This window comes from Schistocerca piceifrons, chromosome 5 (assembly GCF_021461385.2).
Source record: "Schistocerca piceifrons isolate TAMUIC-IGC-003096 chromosome 5, iqSchPice1.1, whole genome shotgun sequence".
NCBI lineage: Eukaryota > Metazoa > Arthropoda > Insecta > Orthoptera > Acrididae > Schistocerca > Schistocerca piceifrons.
The window spans coordinates 130965852-130988233 of NC_060142.1; the positions used below are offsets into that span (position 1 = coordinate 130965852).

At 40.1% G+C, this 22382-nt stretch overlaps 1 protein-coding gene across 2 annotated transcripts in view; it reads left to right on the plus strand.

Annotated features, from left to right (window-relative positions):
• The window catches only part of LOC124798080 (cyclin-Q), a 56596-nt gene that overhangs the window by 24865 nt on the left and 9349 nt on the right, over positions 1 to 22382 (plus strand). For both annotated transcript variants that reach the window (XM_047261321.1, XM_047261319.1), the window contains exon 5: positions 7338 to 7433. In XM_047261321.1, the coding sequence (XP_047117277.1) occupies positions 7338 to 7433 (96 nt within the window). The remainder of the gene's footprint in view (positions 1 to 7337; positions 7434 to 22382) is intronic.

Here is a 22382-nt window from a genome sequence, read left to right on the forward strand (position 1 = left end):
CAACTTTTAGTGGCTTTATTATGTTCTGTAATTCAAAAAGCATCTTGTTGGTAGATTGTATCATTGAGTCTAGTGCCACACGTAGTGCAGAGGTTAGATAGTAAACTAAAATCTGTTCAACACCAAATGAAATTTTGTCACATGGCTTAATCAAACTTAACCAAGGCACCAGCATAACACCAAGTATCGAAAATTTGTTGACTTCAGGTATATTAAATCCTCTCTTATTGAGAACAAACATTTTGTTTAATTAATTAACATTTAAACTGAATTTCAGTTCAGCCTACATTGTACAGTTGCTAGACTTAATGAAAAATAATTTCCACATTTAATGCTGTTTGAAGTTAAGGTTTAAAACTAAATTCCCAGCTTTCTTGAAAATGCAGAACCAGTTGTTTCCATGGGTGAATCCCTGAACAACCTCACTTTACAGAGCTCCATAGGAAGTATTTGGTTTAACTCAATATTTTCTCCATTATGGGGATAACTTTAGGTGTGGAAGCATAATCCCAACATTTCTAATTCATTCAGATAGCAGAGGCAAGTACCTCAGAATTTTTCTGCAATTTTTGGGCAGTTTTCCAATAATGTTGACCAAAGAACAGTTAATCTTTGCCGTTCAAACATTCAAAAGAGTAGCTGTTGCACCTCACTTTGGGAGGTACCTATTCCCACTCAGCTCTCCTGCTCAAGTGCAGAGCACTGAGAATATAGAGGTACTTAAATTTGACAGCTCTGCCAGCTGTGGTGTGAACCATCTTCGGCAGCTGCAATGACTTTGTGAATGGAGTGGTTGCCAGCAATGCTGGTGTGGGTTGCCCAGGAATAGGTTCATCTACTGGGTGCACGGTTGTGGGAGCATCAGCCCCATGCCCCGTCACCACTCCCTTTTCGTCTGGAGCTGGAGCCAGTGTTTACCACACTGGTTTCAGTCTTTCCACTGATACTTTGCTGTTCATCTGACTTTGCTGAATCTCAAATGTGTGTTCACTTCATGGCAAAGCCTAGTTGGGACCCGTATACATGGGCTGAAGAGGTGTTCATGCAGAATCGGTGGACAACGTTATGTGTGAACAATCTATTGGTACCTTGTGCAAGAAGAGAGTGCAAACTGTAATGTACAGGCAGTGATTGTCAAATCTTGGCCACATGACCCTGTATCCTCTGTACCCATAAGGGTAACCCTATTTGGTCTGGCAGCAGTGTAGAATTGAGAAACTCTGCTGGCATCCTTAACGGCTCTCAGTATTCCATCTCAGCCACTGAGGTGCCAGCATCAGCCTTTTCAGCTGTCCATAACTCTAACAGTACCAGAAAGAGTGCTTTGGTCCACCTTTGTGGCTGGCAAGAGGGCTGCTTTCAGTGTGTGATGCCACCTCTCCACCTCACCGTTGCTTTCTGGATGGTAACTGGTGGTGTTGTGGTGCTGGAATAGCAGAGTTTAATCAGCTTGCTGAACAGGGTGGGTTCAAACTGCCTGCCCTGGTCTGTTATAATGTACAGGGAATAGCCGAAGTGTGCCAACCAGTGTGTGACAATTGTCTCAGCTGATACTGTCAATGGTGGTATGGCATTCCCCCATTTTGTGCCTCTATGCACTGAGATGAACAAGTATCTTTAACCATCAGAACATGGTAGGGGACGCGCGCTGTCAGGGTGGATATCTGCAAATCTTACCAGTAGACCTGAAAAATGCCTAACATCAGCACGACGTGATGTCCCACTTAACACTGTTGACAGTGGAGGCAGATGTAAGCCCACTTGAGAGCCTCTTTCATAACAGACCACCTCACAAAACGTTTAGTTAGCATCGTAACAAAGGTGTTTGCCCCTGGGTTTGCCAAACTGTGCACGCTGTCAATCACTATCTCGTGAAATTGTGGCGCGATATAGGGCCGCAGCACCTACCGAGAGACATTACACTGTAGCTTGACACCAGAACCTCATACCTCAACCTGCTGGAGTTGCAGAAATGATCTGCCAGTAAGTCCATCAACTGATGATTTGCCTTTTGTGCCTGGCTGAGATCATCTTAACGTCAGGATCGCAACTGTATGTTGTTGGTCACTTGAATATGTTGCACATCTAAGCATCTGTCATGAACTGACTGACGCACTGTGTACCTGGAGTGTCGAGCTGAGCACCTGCCGCTTGCATTCTGGAATATGGGTAAATTGGCTTTTGGTCAGTGTAAATCATCTCTGGATGGGCTTCGACATGAGGACAGAAGTGCTTCACACTCTCTTAAATTGCTAAAAGTTCCCCAATTTAGGTGATCCAGTTAGTTTGCCATGGAAGTAGCTTCTGGGTAATTGCTCAGATGTGGCAGCAAAGCCAACTTTTCCGCCAGTGGGTAAATTCCATCTTTTGAAACTCAAAAACTGAGAAATGTCACTTCGCTTTTAACCAAAATGCATTTGTCTTCATTCATTAATACACTGTAGTCTTGTAACTTTGCCGGTCCTAAGCCAAATGTCTTACTTGTGATTGGGCATCAGCAGAGTATATGTAGATATTGTCGAAATACGCAAAGTAAAATGGCAGTCCTTTCAGCGCTTCATAGATGAATCTTTGCCAGATCTGAGCTGCATTTTTAAGTCTGAAAAATGTGTGCAAGAACTTGAAAAGGCTGAAAGGTGTGACCACTGCTCACTTAGAAACATCCATAGGTGCTAAAGGAATCTGTTTATAGATCTTACGACAATCCAGGACAGTAAAAACTGCGGTTCCAGCCAAAGAATTGTGAATTCTTGAATACATGGAATAGGATATTTTCTGGAACAGTCGTAGCACTTAGTCCCTTGTAATCCCTGCAAAGACACATGTACCATCTTTCTTCCTGACTAATTATAATGGGGACACCCAGGCACTGTCCAAATGCCATATGATAACAGAATGCAACATCTCTTCAAAAACTTTCAATTTACAGCATTTTATATGGAGCAGTTCTGTTGATGCACCTTGTAACTAGTGGCCCTGGGATCATATGTGTATAGTGTAACATCTTGTCCTTACACTGTGTGGTAACATTGATATTTGCGGAACAGGCTGTTGACATGTATTTATGACATGATGTACCCAACCATCTGCACAGACAGCGCAAAATGTGCAAGGAAATCTTTTCCTAAGATAGGTGGCAAATGTCTGCAAACATCCGCTTTAAAGGAGCAGCAAAACTGATGTCAGTTACCATCTCCTTGTGACCCAGCGTCCTGGTAGTAGAATTATTGGAGGCTAACAGCTGCAGTGACTCCGGCACTGCCATATCTGGTGCATACGATGTCAGTAGAGTGCTGACTCCCAAACCATTGTCCGCCAGAGATACTAACACAGATTGTCCTAGGCAGTGTGCAACCACTGCAATGTTCCTATGCATTTCTGTTAAACTGCCAATTGAGTTGAGAGGACAGATGGTTCTGCAGTCTTAACTAGTATGTTAATATTGCGCCGTGGTCTGGGAACTGCTGGTGTCTTGTATTTCACGCACCATCAGTGTCATTTGGAGAAGAAGAGGTCCTTAGCACCTACAGCGGACTGCTTTAGCCATTTGGGTAATTAAACAGATTCTCGTACATTGTAGCCTGCAGCCCAAACTGTCTATTATACAAACAGATGGTCGGTGTGATACCAACAGGTGGTTGATGCAGCATCTTGATCTTGTGCGGTCCTGAGCTGGTGGGTTAGTAGAACATCATGCCTGCATCTGTCTGTCTGAACCTATTCGATGCTCCATCACCTGCAATTGGTCAGCCGTCTTCTCCTGTGTGTGGTTTGTAAGTAATGACGAACTCCAGTCCTCCTTGGTATTCGCTGAAATGAAACTATCATACGACGATGTGTTTGTCCTTCTGATGACTCTGAAGCGTGACCTTAACATGTGGCATCAGTATCTGCTGGTGCTACAGCCACTACAACTGCTGAGTCTAACGTGTGGTGTGGACGGTCAGCTACCTGCAACAATTTTATCAGAGGACTGCCGCTTGTATGATCAGGGTTAGCTGCACCTGTGGAGGCAGTTGCTGCTGCCAGTGTAGAGTACCAACTCTTCAGAGACCACCGTAACTTCCACCGTAGCCCGTTAGTATTTCCAGAATTCCAGTGGGGCTCTGTCATCTATTCGCTCATGATACAGCACCTGCTTAAGCTTTAGTTTTGGTAACTTGGTGCAGTGCGTGATCAGCACAGTCTTGAATGCCTAGTAGGTCCGTGGGTGTGGAGGCTGCAGGATAACATCTGTTCTGGTCCTCAGTGATTATCTGTTGGGCAAAAATACATTCTAAAATTGCAAACCAAATCTCAGGTTGCACTGACAAAAACAGTGGTGCTCTCAACTGCAGTCGCGGCACAAATTACTCTGAGATGGCTGGTGTGCAGCACACAATGCGTGGATGCGTGCATGACATTGAAGATACTGTTCGAGCTGGTAAATTTGCCGCACCTGAGCTGTCATAACACCACAGCATAGAAACTTCCAGAAATTCCGTCTTCTGCTATAACTGTCAGCTCTCCTCACCAATCGTAACAGTTTTGCTGCATCTCCCACGGCTATTGAAAAATAATGCAAAACACGACTGTACTTTCTGTTCATGAAGTGTTTTCCTCTTGGTGCCACCAGTTATGTAGGCCAATTACAATACCCATGTATAAGATATTTTGACTTTATTATCAACTCAGAACCACAATGCAATGAAAGAACAGTCATAGTACAACTTTCGCACATTCCGAAGAGTATGTATTTGACTTCACTTGGGGAGATACACATTCCCACGAAACTTTGAGTTGTCTGGTGACTTAGCAATATATGTTGCTTCTCAAACCAACTCTCCTTGAGTCTCTGCTGTCTTGCTTTCTTATTTTTCAGTTCAATTTTTTGTGAGTTTCTTTTAATGATTGATGTTTTGGATGGTTTTTCCAAATTCATACCACAGCCAACAGTCTCCGTAATTTGTATTGTGTAGTTGAGTCTCTTTCATTCCAAATGTCGCAGGTTAGGTAAATGTTTGGTTGTATTATCACATAATATTGCATGAGTTCCAACATACTTCCCAATAAGTCCCTTTGATAATGTTTCCAATTATACTTATTTCTACACTTGTCCTACATGGTACTTTTCCTCATCTTGTGATTATATATTCTTTTTAGCCTGAATTTCTCAAAGTCTTCTGCTATTGCCACCACATTCTGCTACTTTCCGAGGTTATGCTGCTGCATTCTTTTCCTATTTTTGCTTTATTTCATCTCTCCATTTTTATAGATAGACAATTATTCACTCTTTATTGATTTTTACATAAGGATTTCATACTTATTTCTGTTTCTTATTTAGTTATTTGGTTGTATCTTTCCTCAGTCATGTTTACCTTTGTCCCTCATCTTTTTATGCTTACTATATGTCTATTCTTTTAGTTTCATGTTCGCCGTCTCTTCTAGTTCTATCTCCTGCCTGTAGGCATGTCCTTGCTTTCATAAAACATTGGAGGCTTTTCTTGAAAAATTGCCTTCTTTAACAATCTTGTGGTCAGCAGAGTGCAACACCCCCTATCCTCACCCCTCAACCTATTGATGTTTTGTGCTTAACAACAGCCCTTGGAAGCCATCTAATCTTCAAAGGTGATTTCTTTTTCCCAATGTCTTTTGAGGCTTGGATCATCCTGCATTAGGAAATTATCTGGGCACTAACCTTCAAAACAATATTGTCATTTCCGCAGTTGTGGGAGTGAACCACAGCATCTGTCTCATGAACTAAGGGTGGCCAGTGATGGCAAAAACAAGTAATTTAGGATTCAAATTATTGTGATTTGGCCGCTAATGTATTACTTTCAAAAGCAATCACTGACATCTCTAGTGCGACTGAAATGACATTCTGTCCAAGCTCAGCCGTGCCTGCTTTGCTCACTGTATTGACCTGCGGGATAATCCTCTGGGGCATCATACTTAAGCTGAAAACTGTATTTATTCTACTGAAGCATCCGATAGAAGCCTCTTCAGGAATCTGGTGATTTTGGCACTTACATGCTAATACGTGTATTCCCTAATGCTATTTCTAGTTAATAACAAGACTGAATTTAGCATGGACTCAGCAATACACAACCACAATAGTAGAAGTAGAAGTAATTTCCATGTAGACTAGGGTTAAGAGTGAAGTTTAGTGTTCTGAGACTAAAAGTCTATAACATGTTGCTGGTTGGCGTCAGATATGAAATGGGAAATAAGTTTTGGATAAAAACAGCAGCTGAATGGTGTAGAATGAGAAAGTGTCATGCGCCGCCGCCGCCCCCCCCCCCCCCCCCCCCCAAAAAAAAAGTAACTGTTTTGCTCCTAATGTAATTTACATGTGATTTCAATAATTATCAGTCTCAACAGATTAGTGCTAATCATAATTTCATAATTTGTTCTTAGTATATTTACGAGAAGTAGACAGCTATGGTTGCTCCTGCCTGTTGACGAATAGTTTGACTTGTTCCAGATCCCTAAAGCCCTCCATTGTGGGTTTTACACAACACAATGTGTAGATGAATGGATAACAGAGGAATAAAGTATATGTTTTACAATGAAGCACGTTAATTAAAACGTAGAACTGATGCACAGTCCTGATGTAGACAGAGTTGAAGCTGCAAAGTACGGTTTTAATTTGAAGCAGTTAGCTTCAAGTCTGACAACAAATATCTTAATTTGTACCACTTTGCTTTTTCCCTTAGTCTGTGATATGAATTGTTATCGTCACAGGTATATTTTTTTTTCTGATATAAGGACAGCACATCACATCATCTGTTATTATTTATTTATTTATTTATTTATTTATTTTTTTTTTTTTCAAGTAGCTAAGGACCACATTATTTCTACTTTTTTCTTCAAGTATCCCTGTACTTTGTATTTCAATCATTTTCCTTCGTTTCTGTGATTCACATCTTGCCAGTCTTCTCCTCAGGTTTTCCTTGGAAACTTTAGTCAAAGTTTCTTCTTGAAATGGCCACATTTCATGGATCTCTAGCTCATATAAGTCCATATTCAGTTTTGTGACTTTTCTATAAGAACAAAATACTTCTTTTCCTTGTGGTGTCTGTAAGTTTTTCCACATATGAATTGAGCTCACGGTTACGCCCTCTTTTCTATCAGTTGTTTTTATCATTATTGTACTCATTTTGTTATTGTTTTTAAACCTTGTTGGTTTTAGTATGAACAAGAAACAATTGTCTAATGTTCATTGTATTTAAGCAGAGTATTTTTGCATCATACATGTACAGAACTGTGTGTTAATGCTGTGTAGAGTTTTGAGGTCCAATACAATATTAAGTCTGTTTTACTAATAAATGTACCTCCTGCCCTTGGTTCCATTACAGTATATGCTTCATTACTTGAAAACACTGGAAGGATGGTTTGACAAAGAGGAGTGGAAAAAGGTTCCTCTGGTGAAGGCATCAGCAGCCTTTTTGCAGGTAATTAAATAAAATGGATATCTCTGTGGAAACTTAGATTGTAACAGATAAGTGAACTAGACATAAAATATGAATAAACTATTGTGTGTTATAGACACAAACAACAGAAAAAACTTTAGAGACAGGAGGGACACCTCTTACGGGACCAGAGTGTCACTGGGCACATTTTCTCTGATGTTTCGACAGATATTTGCAACTTACTGTTTGCAGAGTGTAGCTGGAGTTAGCCCAAACTGATGCTGCTCATCATGTCTTTCATATGATACCCAGTGTCACCAGAAAGCATCAGTTTGTTTCCTGTTACAAACAAAATTATTTTTGAAGCAGAATTCTACATGCCCGTTTGCTGGAGCAGTCCCAGATTAGTCTAGTGCAATATGGATTTCATCAGTATGTATTAAGAGCGACAGTAGAACATGAAAAATAACCAGTAAGTCATACTTAATGTTTCACCATCCCTATTGTTACATATCCATAAAACAGATACCACACTGGGCTAGTCTGGGACCACTCTATCAAATGGGCATGTAAATTTCTGTTTTAAAAAAGCAATTTTTTTTATTTGTGTGTGTGTGTGTGTGTGTGTGTGTGTGTGTGTGTGTGTGACAGGAAACAGCCAAGACTTTTTGTTGACACTGGGTGTCGCAAGACAGATGTCGTGAGCAGTATTTGCTTGGGCTGACTCCAGCTACATATTGAAAAAACAAAATTGCAAGTACCTATCAAAACACCATAGAAACTGCACCTAATACTCTTAAAAGGGACATGCAGTATATACATTTAGTGTGATAAAAATAAATTCTTGAAGAAAAGTGATAACATTATTGAATTTTTTTACTGCTGTTGTTTGGTTATAAGAACAGTTCCTCGACCATCCTCTCCCAGACTTCATCTTACGTCTAATTTCCTTTCCACTTGCACTTTGTCCTAATAGATATTCCACATTCTTACACAAACATTTTGAACGTTGTTCAGACATATTTTCTGATCATTTGGGTATAAGAAACTCTTGGTCTCAGGTGAGGTGATACAGAGTGATATGTAATTACACTTTAGTTAGTTTAAACCCCAATCACCTTTGTTTCTGTGAAAATACATTCTCAAAAGCGAAAAGGCACATAATGTGCAATAACAAAAAGGCACAGCATAAAACAGTGACTACATCTACATGATAACCCACGGACAGATGCAGAAGTACTGTGATACGGTTGCTGTTGCTTCAGGAACACCTCAGTGTAGCATCGTGGTGCTGCTCTTCCATTGCATTCAGTGAACCCGTACACTAGGTGCATATTGGCTAACTCTTCATCGGTAAAGCTAACCAGGGTGGCCACCAATCCTTGAAAACAGGGAAAAAGCTTTGAATTTGAAAAGACAAGGTAAAAAACCTGGGAAACACCTTGAATTTCTGTGGGAAACTAGGATATTTTAAAATAATATTCATCACTTCATTTTTATATGCAAAAACATTTTTTAAATCAATGTATGGTCATTTTAAGAAGCATTCAAATAATGGATACATATTTCGACATTTAGTTTTCTTTCTCGATTGTGTGTCAGAAAATCTCTTCCACAAAACATGCTTGTGAACATTTTAATAATTCGAGCTTAAAGCTTCGTAAGATTTGGTATTGATGTTTTTGTTAGTAATAATGATTGATTGTTCCTGTGGATGACTTTACATTGACATTGTTAATTGTAAGTGCGATTTCGTGTAGTTTTGGTAGCAATTTTTTTACATGCTGATTGTCAGCCAAGAGAGATCCGCGTATACTGTATTTAATCGAATCCAAGCCACACTTTTTTTCTGGTTTTTGTAATCCAAAAAACCGCCTGCAGCTTAGAACCGAGTGCAAATCAAGCGATAGTTCTGAAAAATGTTGGTAGGTGCCACCACAACTAACTTCTGCCGTCGAATATATGTAGCGCTGCACAGGCATGCTTTGCAGGCACAAAGATAAATACTGGCGCCAAAACCTCTGCATCAGTAAATAAATTTTTAAAAAAAAGGTAGAAGACGCGCTTTTTTTCTTCGCCCCGAGTTTCGACCACTGCATTTTCATACACTATCCAACGAAGTAAATAGAAATTCCGTATTGTTCATCTTTGAATGTAGCAGCCTTTCAAATATTTGTAGCAACAAAAATATATTTCTATAATGGAAGGAAACATTCCACGTGGGAAAAATTATATATAAAAACAAAGATGAGGTGACTTACCGAACAAAAGCGCTGGCAGGTCGATAGACACACAAACAAACACAAACATACACACAAAATTCAAGCTTTCGCAACAAACTGTTGCCTCATCAGGAAAGAGGGAAGGAGAGGGGAAGACGAAAGGAAGTGGGTTTTAAAGGAGAGGGTAAGGAGTCATTCCAATCCCGGGAGCGGAAAGACTTACCTTAGGGGGGAAAAAGGACAGGTATACACTCGCATACACGCACATATCCATCCACACATACAGACACAAGCAGACATATTTAAAGACAAAGAGTTTGGGCAGAGATGTCAGTCGAGGCAGAAGTGTAGAGGCAAAGAAGTTGTTGAAAGACAGGTGAGGTATGAGTGGCGGCAACTTGAAATTAGCGGAGATTGAGGCCTGGCGGATGACGAGAAGAGAGGATATACTGAAGGGCAAGTTCCCATCTCCGGAGTTCGGATAGGTTGGTGTTGGTGGGAAGTATCCAGATAAGCCGGACGGTGTAACACTGTGCCAAGATGTGCTGGCCGTGCACCAAGGCATGTTTAGCCACAGGGTGATCCTCATTACCAACAAACACTGTCTGCCTGTGTCCATTCATGCGAATGGACAGTTTGTTGCTGGTCATTCCCACATAGAATGCGTCACAGTGTAGGCAGGTCAGTTGGTAAATCACGTGGGTGCTTTCACACGTGGCTCTGCCTTTGATCTTGTACACCTTCCGGGTTACAGGACTGGAGTAGGTGGTGGTGGGAGGGTGCATGGGACAGGTTTTGCATCGGGGGCGGTTACAAGGATAGGAGCCAGAGGGTAGGGAAGGTGGTTTGGGGATTTCATAGGGATGAACTAACAGGTTACGAAGGTTAGGTGGACGGCGGAAAGACACTCTTTGCGGAGTGGGGAGGATTTCATGAAGGATGGATCTCATTTCAGGGCAGGATTTGAGGAAGTCGTATCCCTGCTGGAGAGCCACATTCAGAGTCTGGTCCAGTCCCGGAAAGTATCCTGTCACAAGTGGGGCACTTTTGTGGTTCTTCTGTGGGACATTCTGGGTTTGAGGGGACGAGGAAGTGGCTCTGGTTATTTGCTTCTGTACCAGGTCGGGAGGGTAGTTGCGGGATGCGAAAGCTGTTTTCAGGTTGTTGGTGTAATGATTCAGGGATTCCGGACTGGAGCAGATTCGTTTGCCACGAAGACCTAGGCGGTAGGGAAGGGTATGTGGAATGGGTGGCAGCTGTCATAATGGAGGTACTGTTGCTTGTTGGTGGGTTTGATGTGGACGGACGTGTGAAGTTGGCCATTGGACAGGTGGAGGTCAACGTCAAGGAAAGTGGCATGGGATTTGGAGTAGGACCAGGTGAAACTGATGGAACCAAAGGAGTTGAGGTTGGAGAGGAAATTCTGGAGTTCTTCTTCACTGTGAGTCCAGATCATGAAGATGTCATCAATAAATCTGTACCAAACTTTGGGTTGGCAGACTTGGGTAACCAAGAAGGCTTCCTCTAAGCGACCCATGAATAGGTTAGCGTACGAGGGGGCCATCCTGGTACCCATGGCTGTTCCCTTTAATTGTTGGTATGTCTGGCCTTCCCTACAGCCTAGGTCTTCGTGGCAAACGAATCTGCTCCAGTCCGGAATCCCTGAATCATTACACCAACAACCTGAAAACAGCTTTCGCATCCCGCAACTACCCTCCCGACCTGGTACAGAAGCAAATAACCAGAGCCACTTCCTCGTCCCCTCAAACCCAGAATGTCCCACAGAAGAACCACAAAAGTGCCCCACTTGTGACAGGATACTTTCCGGGACTGGACCAGACTCTGAATGTGGCTCTCCAGCAGGGATACGACTTCCTCAAATCCTGCCCTGAAATGAGATCCATCCTTCATGAAATCCTCCCCACTCCGCCAAGAGTGTCTTTCCGCCGTCCACCTAACCTTCGTAACCTGTTAGTTCATCCCTATGAAATCCCCAAACCACCTTCCCTACCCTCTGGCTCCTATCCTTGTAACCGCCCCCGATGCAAAACCTGTCCCATGCACCCTCCCACCACCACCTACTCCAGTCCTGTAACCCGGAAGGTGTACACGATCAAAGGCAGAGCCACGTGTGAAAGCACCCACGTGATTTACCAACTGACCTGCCTACACTGTGACGCATTCTATGTGGGAATGACCAGCAACAAACTGTCCATTCGCATGAATGGACACAGGCAGACAGTGTTTGTTGGTAATGAAGATCACCCTGTGGCTAAACATGCCTTGGTGCACGGCCAGCACATCTTGGCACAGTGTTACACCGTCCGGCTTATCTGGATACTTCCCACCAACACCAACCTATCCGAACTCCGGAGATGGGAACTTGCCCTTCAGTATATCCTCTCTTCTCGTCATCCGCCAGACCTCAATCTCCGCTAATTTCAAGTTGCCGCCACTCATACCTCACCTGTCTTTCAACAACTTCTTTGCCTCTACACTTCTGCCCCGACTGACATCTCTGCCCAAACTCTTTGTCTTTAAATATGTCTGCTTGTGTCTGTATGTGTGGATGGGTATGTGCGTGTAAGCGAGTGTATACCTGTCCTTTTTCCCCCCTAAGGTAAGTCTTTCCGCTCCCGGGATTGGAATGACTCCTTACCCTCTCCTTTAAAACCCACTTCCTTTCGTCTTCCCCTCTCCTTCCCTCTTTCCTGATGAGGCAACAGTTTGTTGCGAAAGCTTGAATTTTGTGTGTATGTTTGTGTTTGTTTGTGTGTCTATCGACCTGCCAGCGCTTTTGTTCGGTAAGTCACCTCATCTTTGTTTTTATATACAAAAATATATTTCTTTACACAAAAATACCAACAATGCACAAGGCTTCAGGATTGTTGCACGAGTTGATATGCTGGGGCTCATTAAGATTTCATGTAGCGGCACCTATTGCTTCATGGAATTTTGTGAAGTGCTTGTTGGTGTTGGTGAACCGTGCTTTCATTATAGTGCCAAATTCAAGAGGGGAGTTATTTCTTTTGCGGAGCAAAGTTCTAATCGTGCTGCAGGTCTGCGATACGGTATTGATGAGAGAAACATCAGGCATGGCTTCTGCAGGGAGACAAATTATTTGAATGTCCAAGTAGCAGGAAAGCATTTAGTGGGCCAAAGTGTAGCCGATATCATGCACTAGAAGTGATTTTAAACGAATTTTTAAGGAACAGCGTCAAAAATTCCTGCCTGTGAGCACCAAAATTTTAAAAAGTGAGGCACCTGAAATTGCTAGAGAGCAAAAAATCGAAAATTTTAAGGCCAGTCGCAGCTTGGTTGATCTGTTCATGAAGCGCTGGGGTTTTTCACTTCAGAGGTGAACTTCAGTTGCACAGAAGCAACTGAAAAATTATGAAGAAAAACTTGTGGAATTTCAGCTCTTCATAATTAGACAGCTCACAGAAAAGCACTACCTCCTTGGTCAGGTAGGAAATGCTGACCAAACTCTTGTATATTTTGACATGCCATCAAATTATACAGTTGATGCCAATGGAAAGAAAGACATAAGTGTTCTTACAGCAGGGGGTGAAAAAGCAGCGGGTGTCCGGCAGGCTTGCTTGCACAGCAGATGGACCTAAATTACTTCCATTCATAGTTTTCAAGCGAAAGACTACCAAATTCGGAAGTGTTTCCAAAAACTTCAATTTTACGAGCAAACGAAACTGGATGGTTTTCGGAGGACACGGTGCTGGAATGGATTAGGTGTGTGGGGAATCGTCGTCCTGGCGCAATGCTTGGTTTACGCAGTCTGTTGGTATTAGATGCGTACGCAGGCCATACGACACCTGCAGTAAAATGAAAATTAGAGGAAAGCAAAACAGACTTTGCAGTAATTCCAGGCGGGATGACGTCAATTGTGCAACCACTTGACTTCTGTTTGAATAAACCATTTAAGGACAAGCTTCAACGCATGTACACAGACTGGCTTTCGAAAAGCGACTGACAACTGACACCAACAGGACATGTGAAGCACGCAAGGTTGTCGCAAGTGTGTCAGTGAATCTATGATGCATGGAAGTGTGTTCCAAATCGGACTGGGCAACAAGCATTTAAAAAATGTTCGATATCCAATGCACTAGATGGTATCGAGGACGATACTCTGTATGAAGAAATGAGCAACAAAGATTCGAGTGATAGTGATTCAAAATCATGACTGATATTTTAAACATTTCGTATAAGATGTGTTACAAACCTTATACAATTTTATTTTAAATTTCAGTGTTTAATTTTTAGTAAGTTTTTGGTTTTTTTTAGTAAGTTATTTTCATTCTTATTTTATAAGTGTTGCTACTCTGCATTGCACAGGATAGAAAAGCTCGGAGAGCTGCATCAAACCAGTCTACGGATTCAAGACAACAACACTACACTCTGCATTTGAAGTCATCACTAAAAATCTACTATGAAAATATGACTGGCAAGACTGTTTGGGATGTATGTCAATATGGCCAACTCTACGTTCTGAATATTTTCCTACGTGTGACTAGAGATGGTTGCTAATAGGAACATTTATGAATCGTGAATCACATGCAGTATTCTCTTCACCATAAGAATAATAGGAATGTAAACATTACGCCATGTATTCTTTTGTGTTTGCTGTTATCTCATTTAAATCCTGTCTGCCTAATAAACTACAAAACTAGAGTGAGACCACAGAAAATGCGGAAGAATATATGTATCGTGTCATGTTTATATTCATATTATTCTTATGCTGAATAGTGATACAATCAGAAATGAAGCAAGGCAACTGACTAGGTTTTAGAAATCTAAGATGACTGTAATTTCTGTGCAGAATGTAATGTACTAAAGAGGTGTCTGCAAAATTTTCGCTTAACTCTCATTCAGAACAACTTCTATCATACACAGTCTATTATTTGGTACTTGTTGATCATTATCAAAGAAAGCAGCAGTGTAAGTAACAACAAATAGCAGTCTCTTGCTATTGTTTCGCTAATGAGACAATTCCTCTCTCTCTCTCTCTCTCTCTCTCTCTCTCTCTCTTTTTATAAGCAGTGGTAGTGCGCACAAAAGCAGTCCATGCTGCGAGAGGCAACAGGTCATAAACCCTCATTACCAGAATTCGACAGACACCTATAACAGAGAACGGCACTTATCAGATCAAAGCAAAATAAGGAATCAATTCAAACCCGGCGAAGCACCTGAAAAAGGAAAGGTACCCGTATAAATACGGACAGAGCGGCTGATGCATTGCAATGGCTAGCTGGTAAAGCTTAACTGCTAAGCTTAAGACTCGAACCAAACTACTGTAGCTGTATCTTCATCCATTCGACCTAAATTGTCTGCTACAATGGACCAACTTTGTTTTGATTTGGAGGTGCGGTCTAAAACTTTTATCTCCCCTTGAATTTCGAGTCTCAAATTTCAGGTGCAGCTTAGACTCAGGAAAATTTTTTTTTTTTTCCTCGATTTCAAGTCTCATTTTTCAGGTACGGCTTAGATTTGAGTAAATACGGTAACCTCGGAAATATACGAATGCAGTGGGAAGGCAGGTTTTCTTAAACAATACATGCTGCCAGATAGCATGTTGTGCATGCCCAGAGCTGAAATCGTGTGTAAGCAGTGCCATCTTCCGCTTCTGGCTACTTGGGAGTATTGCTGTTTAGTGTATAAGCAGTGAGAGATAGCAGCCAGAATATACATGGAAACATTTTTCTAGACTGCCAAGCCTTCAGATGCGCACATCTGTCTGAGTTAGAGTGGTGGTATACTTCACGTCACTTGTTTTGTTTGTGGCACGTTTTTCAACCTTTTCGAAGCTATTACAGTTCTTGCATTCGACTATTTCATGTTTACAATTCATTGTTAATAGTAAGGTAAGCATATCAGATGTTTATCCACCACTATACGCGGGAATCTAACCAGAAATGGGACGAGAAGCGTTTAAGCAGTACAAAGCGCAAACAGGGGTTTCTCGGTCATCGGAGCCGCACATACGCGCAAACGCCTTTTTGTGTGTGTGTGTGTGTGTGTGTGTGTGTGTGTGTGTGTTTACCTGAAAGTAGCTGTCTGGCAGCAGCTGAAACGAACCCATTATTACACCTCTTCCAAGACTAGCGCCATCTACATCTTTCTGAGATGGAGGGACAGAACGGAAACTGTCAGTAACAGAGATGGATGATGTGAATTTCTCACACAGTTGAAGTAGCTCATAACATTATCAGAGTGCAGTGGTTTTCAGTTGTGCCTAAACAGAGTATAACTCGATACCAGAGTATATATGAGTCCATTTATCCATGGGTTATCCTTGACACCAAATTACAAACGAATGCATTGTGCTCTTGGTGCAAGATAACGATAAATATTTCGACAATGGGAAAAACGCTTTGGATAGCAACGCTAACAGCCAGAAACATAAACTTTCTGCAGACAAACAAAAGTCTTTTCTGATAAATATATTTATGCATCACCAAGACTCCCAAAGCAGTGAATCAGGTAACCCTATTTTGTATACGATTTGGTTTTTGCCACAATGTCATCGTTCTAGATGAACAATTAAAATATAGGTATCTTTGTTGAACTGTATTCCTTGAGACAATGAGCAGATGTAGAGGAGGAAGATTTTGATTAGAATTATCTTTGCGCTAAAATTGGTAATCTAAAACTTTTATGCCCGAGAGCATCATCGTCTGTGAACATGAGCCATTACAAAAAGCAGATTTTCCTTAGAGTGCATTGACCTGACTTGATCATTACATCTTTTGTTATTTTATCTTATTTGCAACACACAAATTGTATTTGGAGTCTTTTTTTTAAATTAAGTTAATCTGTTCTTTGTTTGATTTTTGAATTATTTGTGTTGATTTTGGAAATCATTGCATTCAGTCCACCATGACAATTTCTGCTGTATTTCACAATTTTTACCAATAGTAATTGGCAGGAATGCATGTCAGATAATCTTGCCATATGACTAATTAGGATGTGCAGTTAAGAATTTTAGAATGTCATTTTTAATGGAAGAACTCTTTTTAGAGATTTTTTCACCCAACATAGACTCACAGCTACATAAAGAACATAGTTTAACAAAGAAAGGATTGGTTTATTATTATTTTGACATGAGGGCATTGTGGTAACAATCCAATATTTTCATTATAATTGGCAAAAAATCTAATTCTAATTATACATTCTGGAATGTAATTGGTCTTTGTGGAATAGGATTATTTAAATTTTGCAGAAATTTCAGCATCTAGCAATTCTTCCAAGGCAGCTGATACCACAGAAGCAGGTGTGAACCTTCAACTTAAAAAAACTGGGCATTAAACAATCTTTAGGACAGTCTTTTTTATCATCCGGAAAAGTCACAAAAGCTAAAATTTTGTGCTCTGGAAACAATTTGTACAGAAACCAGATGGCAGTTATAAGAGTCGAGGGGCATGAAAGGGAAGCAGCGGTTGGAAAGGGAGTGAGACAGGGTTGTACCCTCTCCCCGATGTTATTCAATCTGTATATTGAACAAGCAGTAAAGGAAACAAAAGAAAAATTCAGAGTAGGTATTAAAATCCATGGAGAAGAAATAAAAACTTTGAGGTTCGCCGATGACATTGTAATTTTATCAGAGACAGCAAAGAACTTGGAAGAGCAGTTGAACGGAATGGACAAATTTCTTGACAGGAGGATATAAGATGAACATCAACAAAAGCAAAACGAGGATAATGGAATGTAGTCGAATTAAGTCGGGTGATGCTGAGGGTATTAGATTAGGAAATGAGACACTTAAAGTAGTAAAGGAGTTTTGCTATTTGGGGAGCAAAATAACTGATGATGGTCGAAGTAGAGAAGATATAAAATGTAGACTGGCATGGCAATGAAAGTGTTTCTGAAGAAGATAAATTTGTTAACATCAAGTATAGATTTAAGTGTCAGGAAGTCGTTTCTGAAAGTATTTGTATGGAGTGTAATCATGTATGGAAGTGAAACATGGATGATAAATAGTTTTGACAAGAAGAGAATAGAAGATTTCGAAATGTGGTGCTACAGAAGAATGCTGAAGATTAGATGGGTGGATCACATCACTAATGATGAAGTATTGAACAGAATTGGGGAGAAGAGGAGTTTGTGGCACAACTTGACAAAAAGAAGGGACCGGTTAGTAGGACATGTTCTGAGGCATCAAGGGATCGCAAATTTAGCATTGGAGGGCAGCATGGAGGGTAAAAATCATAGAGGGAGACCAAGAGGTGAATACACTAAGCAGATTCAGAAGGATGTAGGTTGCAGTAAGTACATCTACATCTACATCCATACTCCGCAAGCCACCTGACGGTGTGTGGCGGAGGGTACCCTGAGTACCTCTATCGGTTCTCCCTTGTATTCCAGTCTCGTATTGTTCGTGGAAAGGAGGATTGTCGGTATGCTTCTGTGTGAGCTCTAATCTGTCTGATTTTATCATCATTGTCTCTTCGCTCTTTCCAAGAGCTCCTAAACCTGCAGTGTTCGATGCTTTCTTGTATGGTCAATTCAGGAAAAGATAGTCAGGGCCGAATACACCTGAAAAGACACCGAGGGGAAAGTACAGCCTCAGAATACCGTTGTCGCTGAGTGTACCATGTTTAAAGTTTTGGAGGTCAGTACGCCCGCGTGACATTGTGCCTGCCCCCAACGTAACACCCGGACCCCGCATAACGACCAAGTTCGACAATGTTGGACGTACTCTCATACGGCGAGAGGACGCAATGCACCCATGAACAATGTCGAATATGATCGTCTTTGTATTCCAGCTGTTACGGAGTAGGCAGGCACAATGTTGCAGAGGCGTACTGACTCCCGAATCTTTGAGCATAGTAACTCATCGTCTTTGCAACAAACGTCTAGAGTCGATAAATCATGTTATACTGGGAGATGAAGCAGCTTGCACAGGATAGGGTAGCATGGAGAGCTGCATCAAACCAGGACTGAAGACCACAATAACAACAACAACAACAATTTATAATCGTTTGTCAGTCCAAAGTTCTGCTGCTTGCATATCGTCACTTCCGGACACATATTGTGTCAAAAGTTAAATTGCAAATAACAAAAATTGCATACAGTATTGTTTATGATATTGCTCTACATGTTCATGGCGAACTTATTGACATGATTAAACAATGTGATTATGTTGTTCTTGAATTTAATGAGAGTTTAAACATTGTTTTCGAAAAACTCAAATGAACATTCATGTTAGATTTTGGTATCGAAATAAATCACAGCTTTCAACCCGATATTTTGACCCTACTTTTATTCAACGCACAAGGGCCTGTGACTTACTAGGTGCTTTGAAAGGATTTTTTGGTGTACAGGATCTTCCAAAAATTTTGCAGTTGGCAATGGATGGACCAAGCGTGAATTTTAAAGTTTGGAAGAACATGGATAATGAGCTGAAAGAAACTTCTGAAAACACCCAACTCTTACAGGCGGGTAGTTGCAGCCTGCATGTAGTTCATTAAGCTTTCAAAAATGGCATGTCACAAACATTGGGAAATGGCACAATTTTAACAGCCTCATATTATTAGTTTCATGACTCACATACAGAAAAGAAGTCAATGTACAGCCTCCTCAGATTTTCCATTGCAATTCTAAGGGACAAGATGGATTAAAAATGCAAATGTGGCCGAATGAGCTGTAAAAATTCTTCCCCATCTAAGAAATTATGTTTCTCAATTGACTCAAAATAAAACTCTATCTAATTCAGTTAGTTTTAAAACTGTATCTGAAGTGTCTAAAGACAAATTCTTAGATCCAAAATTGGCTTTTTTTCTCCCTCCTCCGACTGCACATCCATTCAAAGATTTCTTACACGATTTCCAAAGTGATGTACCTATGACTCCTCTTTTGTATAATGAATTGTTCACTCTTACCTGCCCTTTAATGCAGCGAGTTGTCAGATCAATCATTTTGGTAGATGAAAAATCCCTCATGAAGATTGACATGAAGTATAAGAATAATTTGATCACGGCGCAATGCTTTGTATTGGATTTTACTACACAAGATGCCCTAAAGAAAGTTAAGGACCCAGGTGAAATCTTGAGGCTTAAAGTAAAAATGCTGACATCTTGAGGCTTAAAGAAAAAATGCATTCTTGTTTTACTGCCATGATACAAAAGCTACTTGAAAGGTCATCACTGAAATAGAAACTAACATGTGCCATTTCATGCTTGGACCCTTCAGCAGCATTAAATCAACAAATAGCTGTAGAAAGGTTAACATTCTGCCTTGAACTTCTTGCACTAATGAAAGGTTATGAGGCGTAAAAAAAAAAAAAAAAAAAAAAAAAAAAAAAAAAAAAAAAAAAAAAAAAAAAAAGGTAGTTCATATTGACCAAGATTTTGTTAGCATTTGTAGAAATGCTCATATACAAAAAGAAATGAGATTGTTCGAAAGAAGGGAAACTCGTTTGGTTGAGTGGTTGAATGGTCACAAAAAGAAAGTTATAACTTTGTACATTTTCTCAGAAGCATTTTAATACTTCCGCATGGAAATGTTGTGGAACGAGGTTTTCAGTAAATTCTGAATGTGGAGAATCTGAATGAAAAAAGTCTTGTTGCTCAAAGATACATTTATGCTACGGTCCATGATGATGGTGCTGTTGACAATTTCAAAATTAACATAAGTTTAAAACTGTCTGTGAATAATGCAAGTTATTGCATAAAGATGATAAAAAGAAACTAAATGAAACTGAAAAATAACAAGAATTTGCCAGAAAGAAATACAGTCTGAAATTAAGATGTTGGAATATAAGAAAACAAAAATTCTGGCTGAAGCAACGAAATTATGGCAGAAATTCTACATTTGAGGAAGTAGTTTTCATCTAAATATTTTTGTTGGTGTTTGATCATATTGTTTATAATACAAAACCTGTTATTTATAGAACCAAAAGTAGAATTTGTTTATGTTTGTGAAATATAGGTAGACCTGTATACATATTAAGTGATTTCATAAAATACTATTAAAATTGATAAAAAGAAAACAATATAAATAAACTTGTAAATTATAGATTGCAGCAATCGGTTGTCCATGCTTAAGTTTTATTATGCAGATCTAGATTTCAGCTAGAAGTTAGCCATTCTCAATGCACTATTATTTTCACTCAAAGCATGTAAGTCCCTGTTGATTGGGCTTCAGCCACAGTTCATTGAATACTCAATGAACCAATGTCAAAATAGTAATAAAAAAGAACAAGAAATATATTTGGTCCAAAAGTTCCTAAACAATGTAAACAAAGCTTTTTTGTGTATGAAAATCATGAAATAGATTTCAGAGTGAAGTGGGAGATATGCCAATAGTGCCGCTGAACAGGCACATGGAGATAACCCATAGTGGTTAAATGTTTTGTTGGAATTGCTGTCCTTATCAGCCAGAATAATGCATTCTGTTGCCATTAAGTGATTATGGAGAAATGCATGTTACTTCAGTTCACAGGTTTTATAATGCCAGATAAAGGGTGCAGTGATTTACTGACTCTTGGAAAATATCTTTTAATAGTTCTTCTGCAAGGCTAGTGAAGGAGGTGTGGTCTTCGTGGAAATAAGTTTCATGTTTTGTTATGTGATTTGCACAATCACAGTGCTTGTGAAATTAAAATGGTTTTTATCGAAGAATGTGTAATAATACTTTGCCACACACTTATTGCGTATACATGGGGTTTTCCCAGGGTTACTGGTTCGTTTAAATGAAATGTAAGACATGAAGGTCTAAAATGTTGAACACAATGCACTCATATGTCAGCATGACAACTGCAGTATCAGTGCTTTTACACAGCTTGAGGCAGACCAGACCAGGTACTGTGACAGTTTAACGTAATGGTAAAAAGGAGCTATTGCAGGATGAGCCAAGCCATTTCTATACTGCCATGGTACGGATTTCTTGTTCTGAACATGACTGGAAATGCACCAGCACAAGAACTGGACAACGAACCAGTATAAATGATTAATTTTAACACCACTTCACTGTCTAATGGCTTTCAGAGGCAACAAAAAATTTGATTTTCAGTATTTCTCATAAATAATGATCAAATATAAGAATTTAAAATGCTGACACAATCTATTCAATAAGAGGTATAATCTTATATGAAAAGTTCAATGCAGAAGGCAAGTATTACAGCTATAAAATGTATATATGTCAAGAGTCAGCATAACCCACCGCATGCACGTACCCAGACTACACTCATTCTGTATTTGAGAATGAGAGCATTTGGTGATTTGCAACAAACGATATACACAACTTCAAACCTTGGAAAATGTTTTCTTGCTGACACCACCCCAAAATGATGAAAGAAAAAAGTTTATCACTTAGTACATTTGTACTGTTCATTCAGTAAAACAGTCACATTGGCCTTGACAATTTAATTTATTTCTTCTTTACTACTAGCTGTATTTGTAACTCATTTTGTCGACAGTGTCCACGTAATAGCATCGCATGTACCTGCAAAGTTGTATCATGGTACAACACTTGGTTCAAGAGATATGATGTCACCAACTTCCAGATGCGTGAAAAACTAACTTTTCTTAAAACAGAACACAATTCCCCAGAATATACTCATGCATCGTTTGATAACGACACACATTAGTTAATTTGTGACTGCTGCATTTTACCTCCCATGAATTTCTACTTCTACAACACAAGCTTCAAAATGCTGATCACTAAAAAATCTAAGATTATCTATCTATTTATTTATTTATTTCTTAGAATGAGTTATAAATCCTCATTCAATTTCACTTTAGAGAGTAGTTAGTTCTCC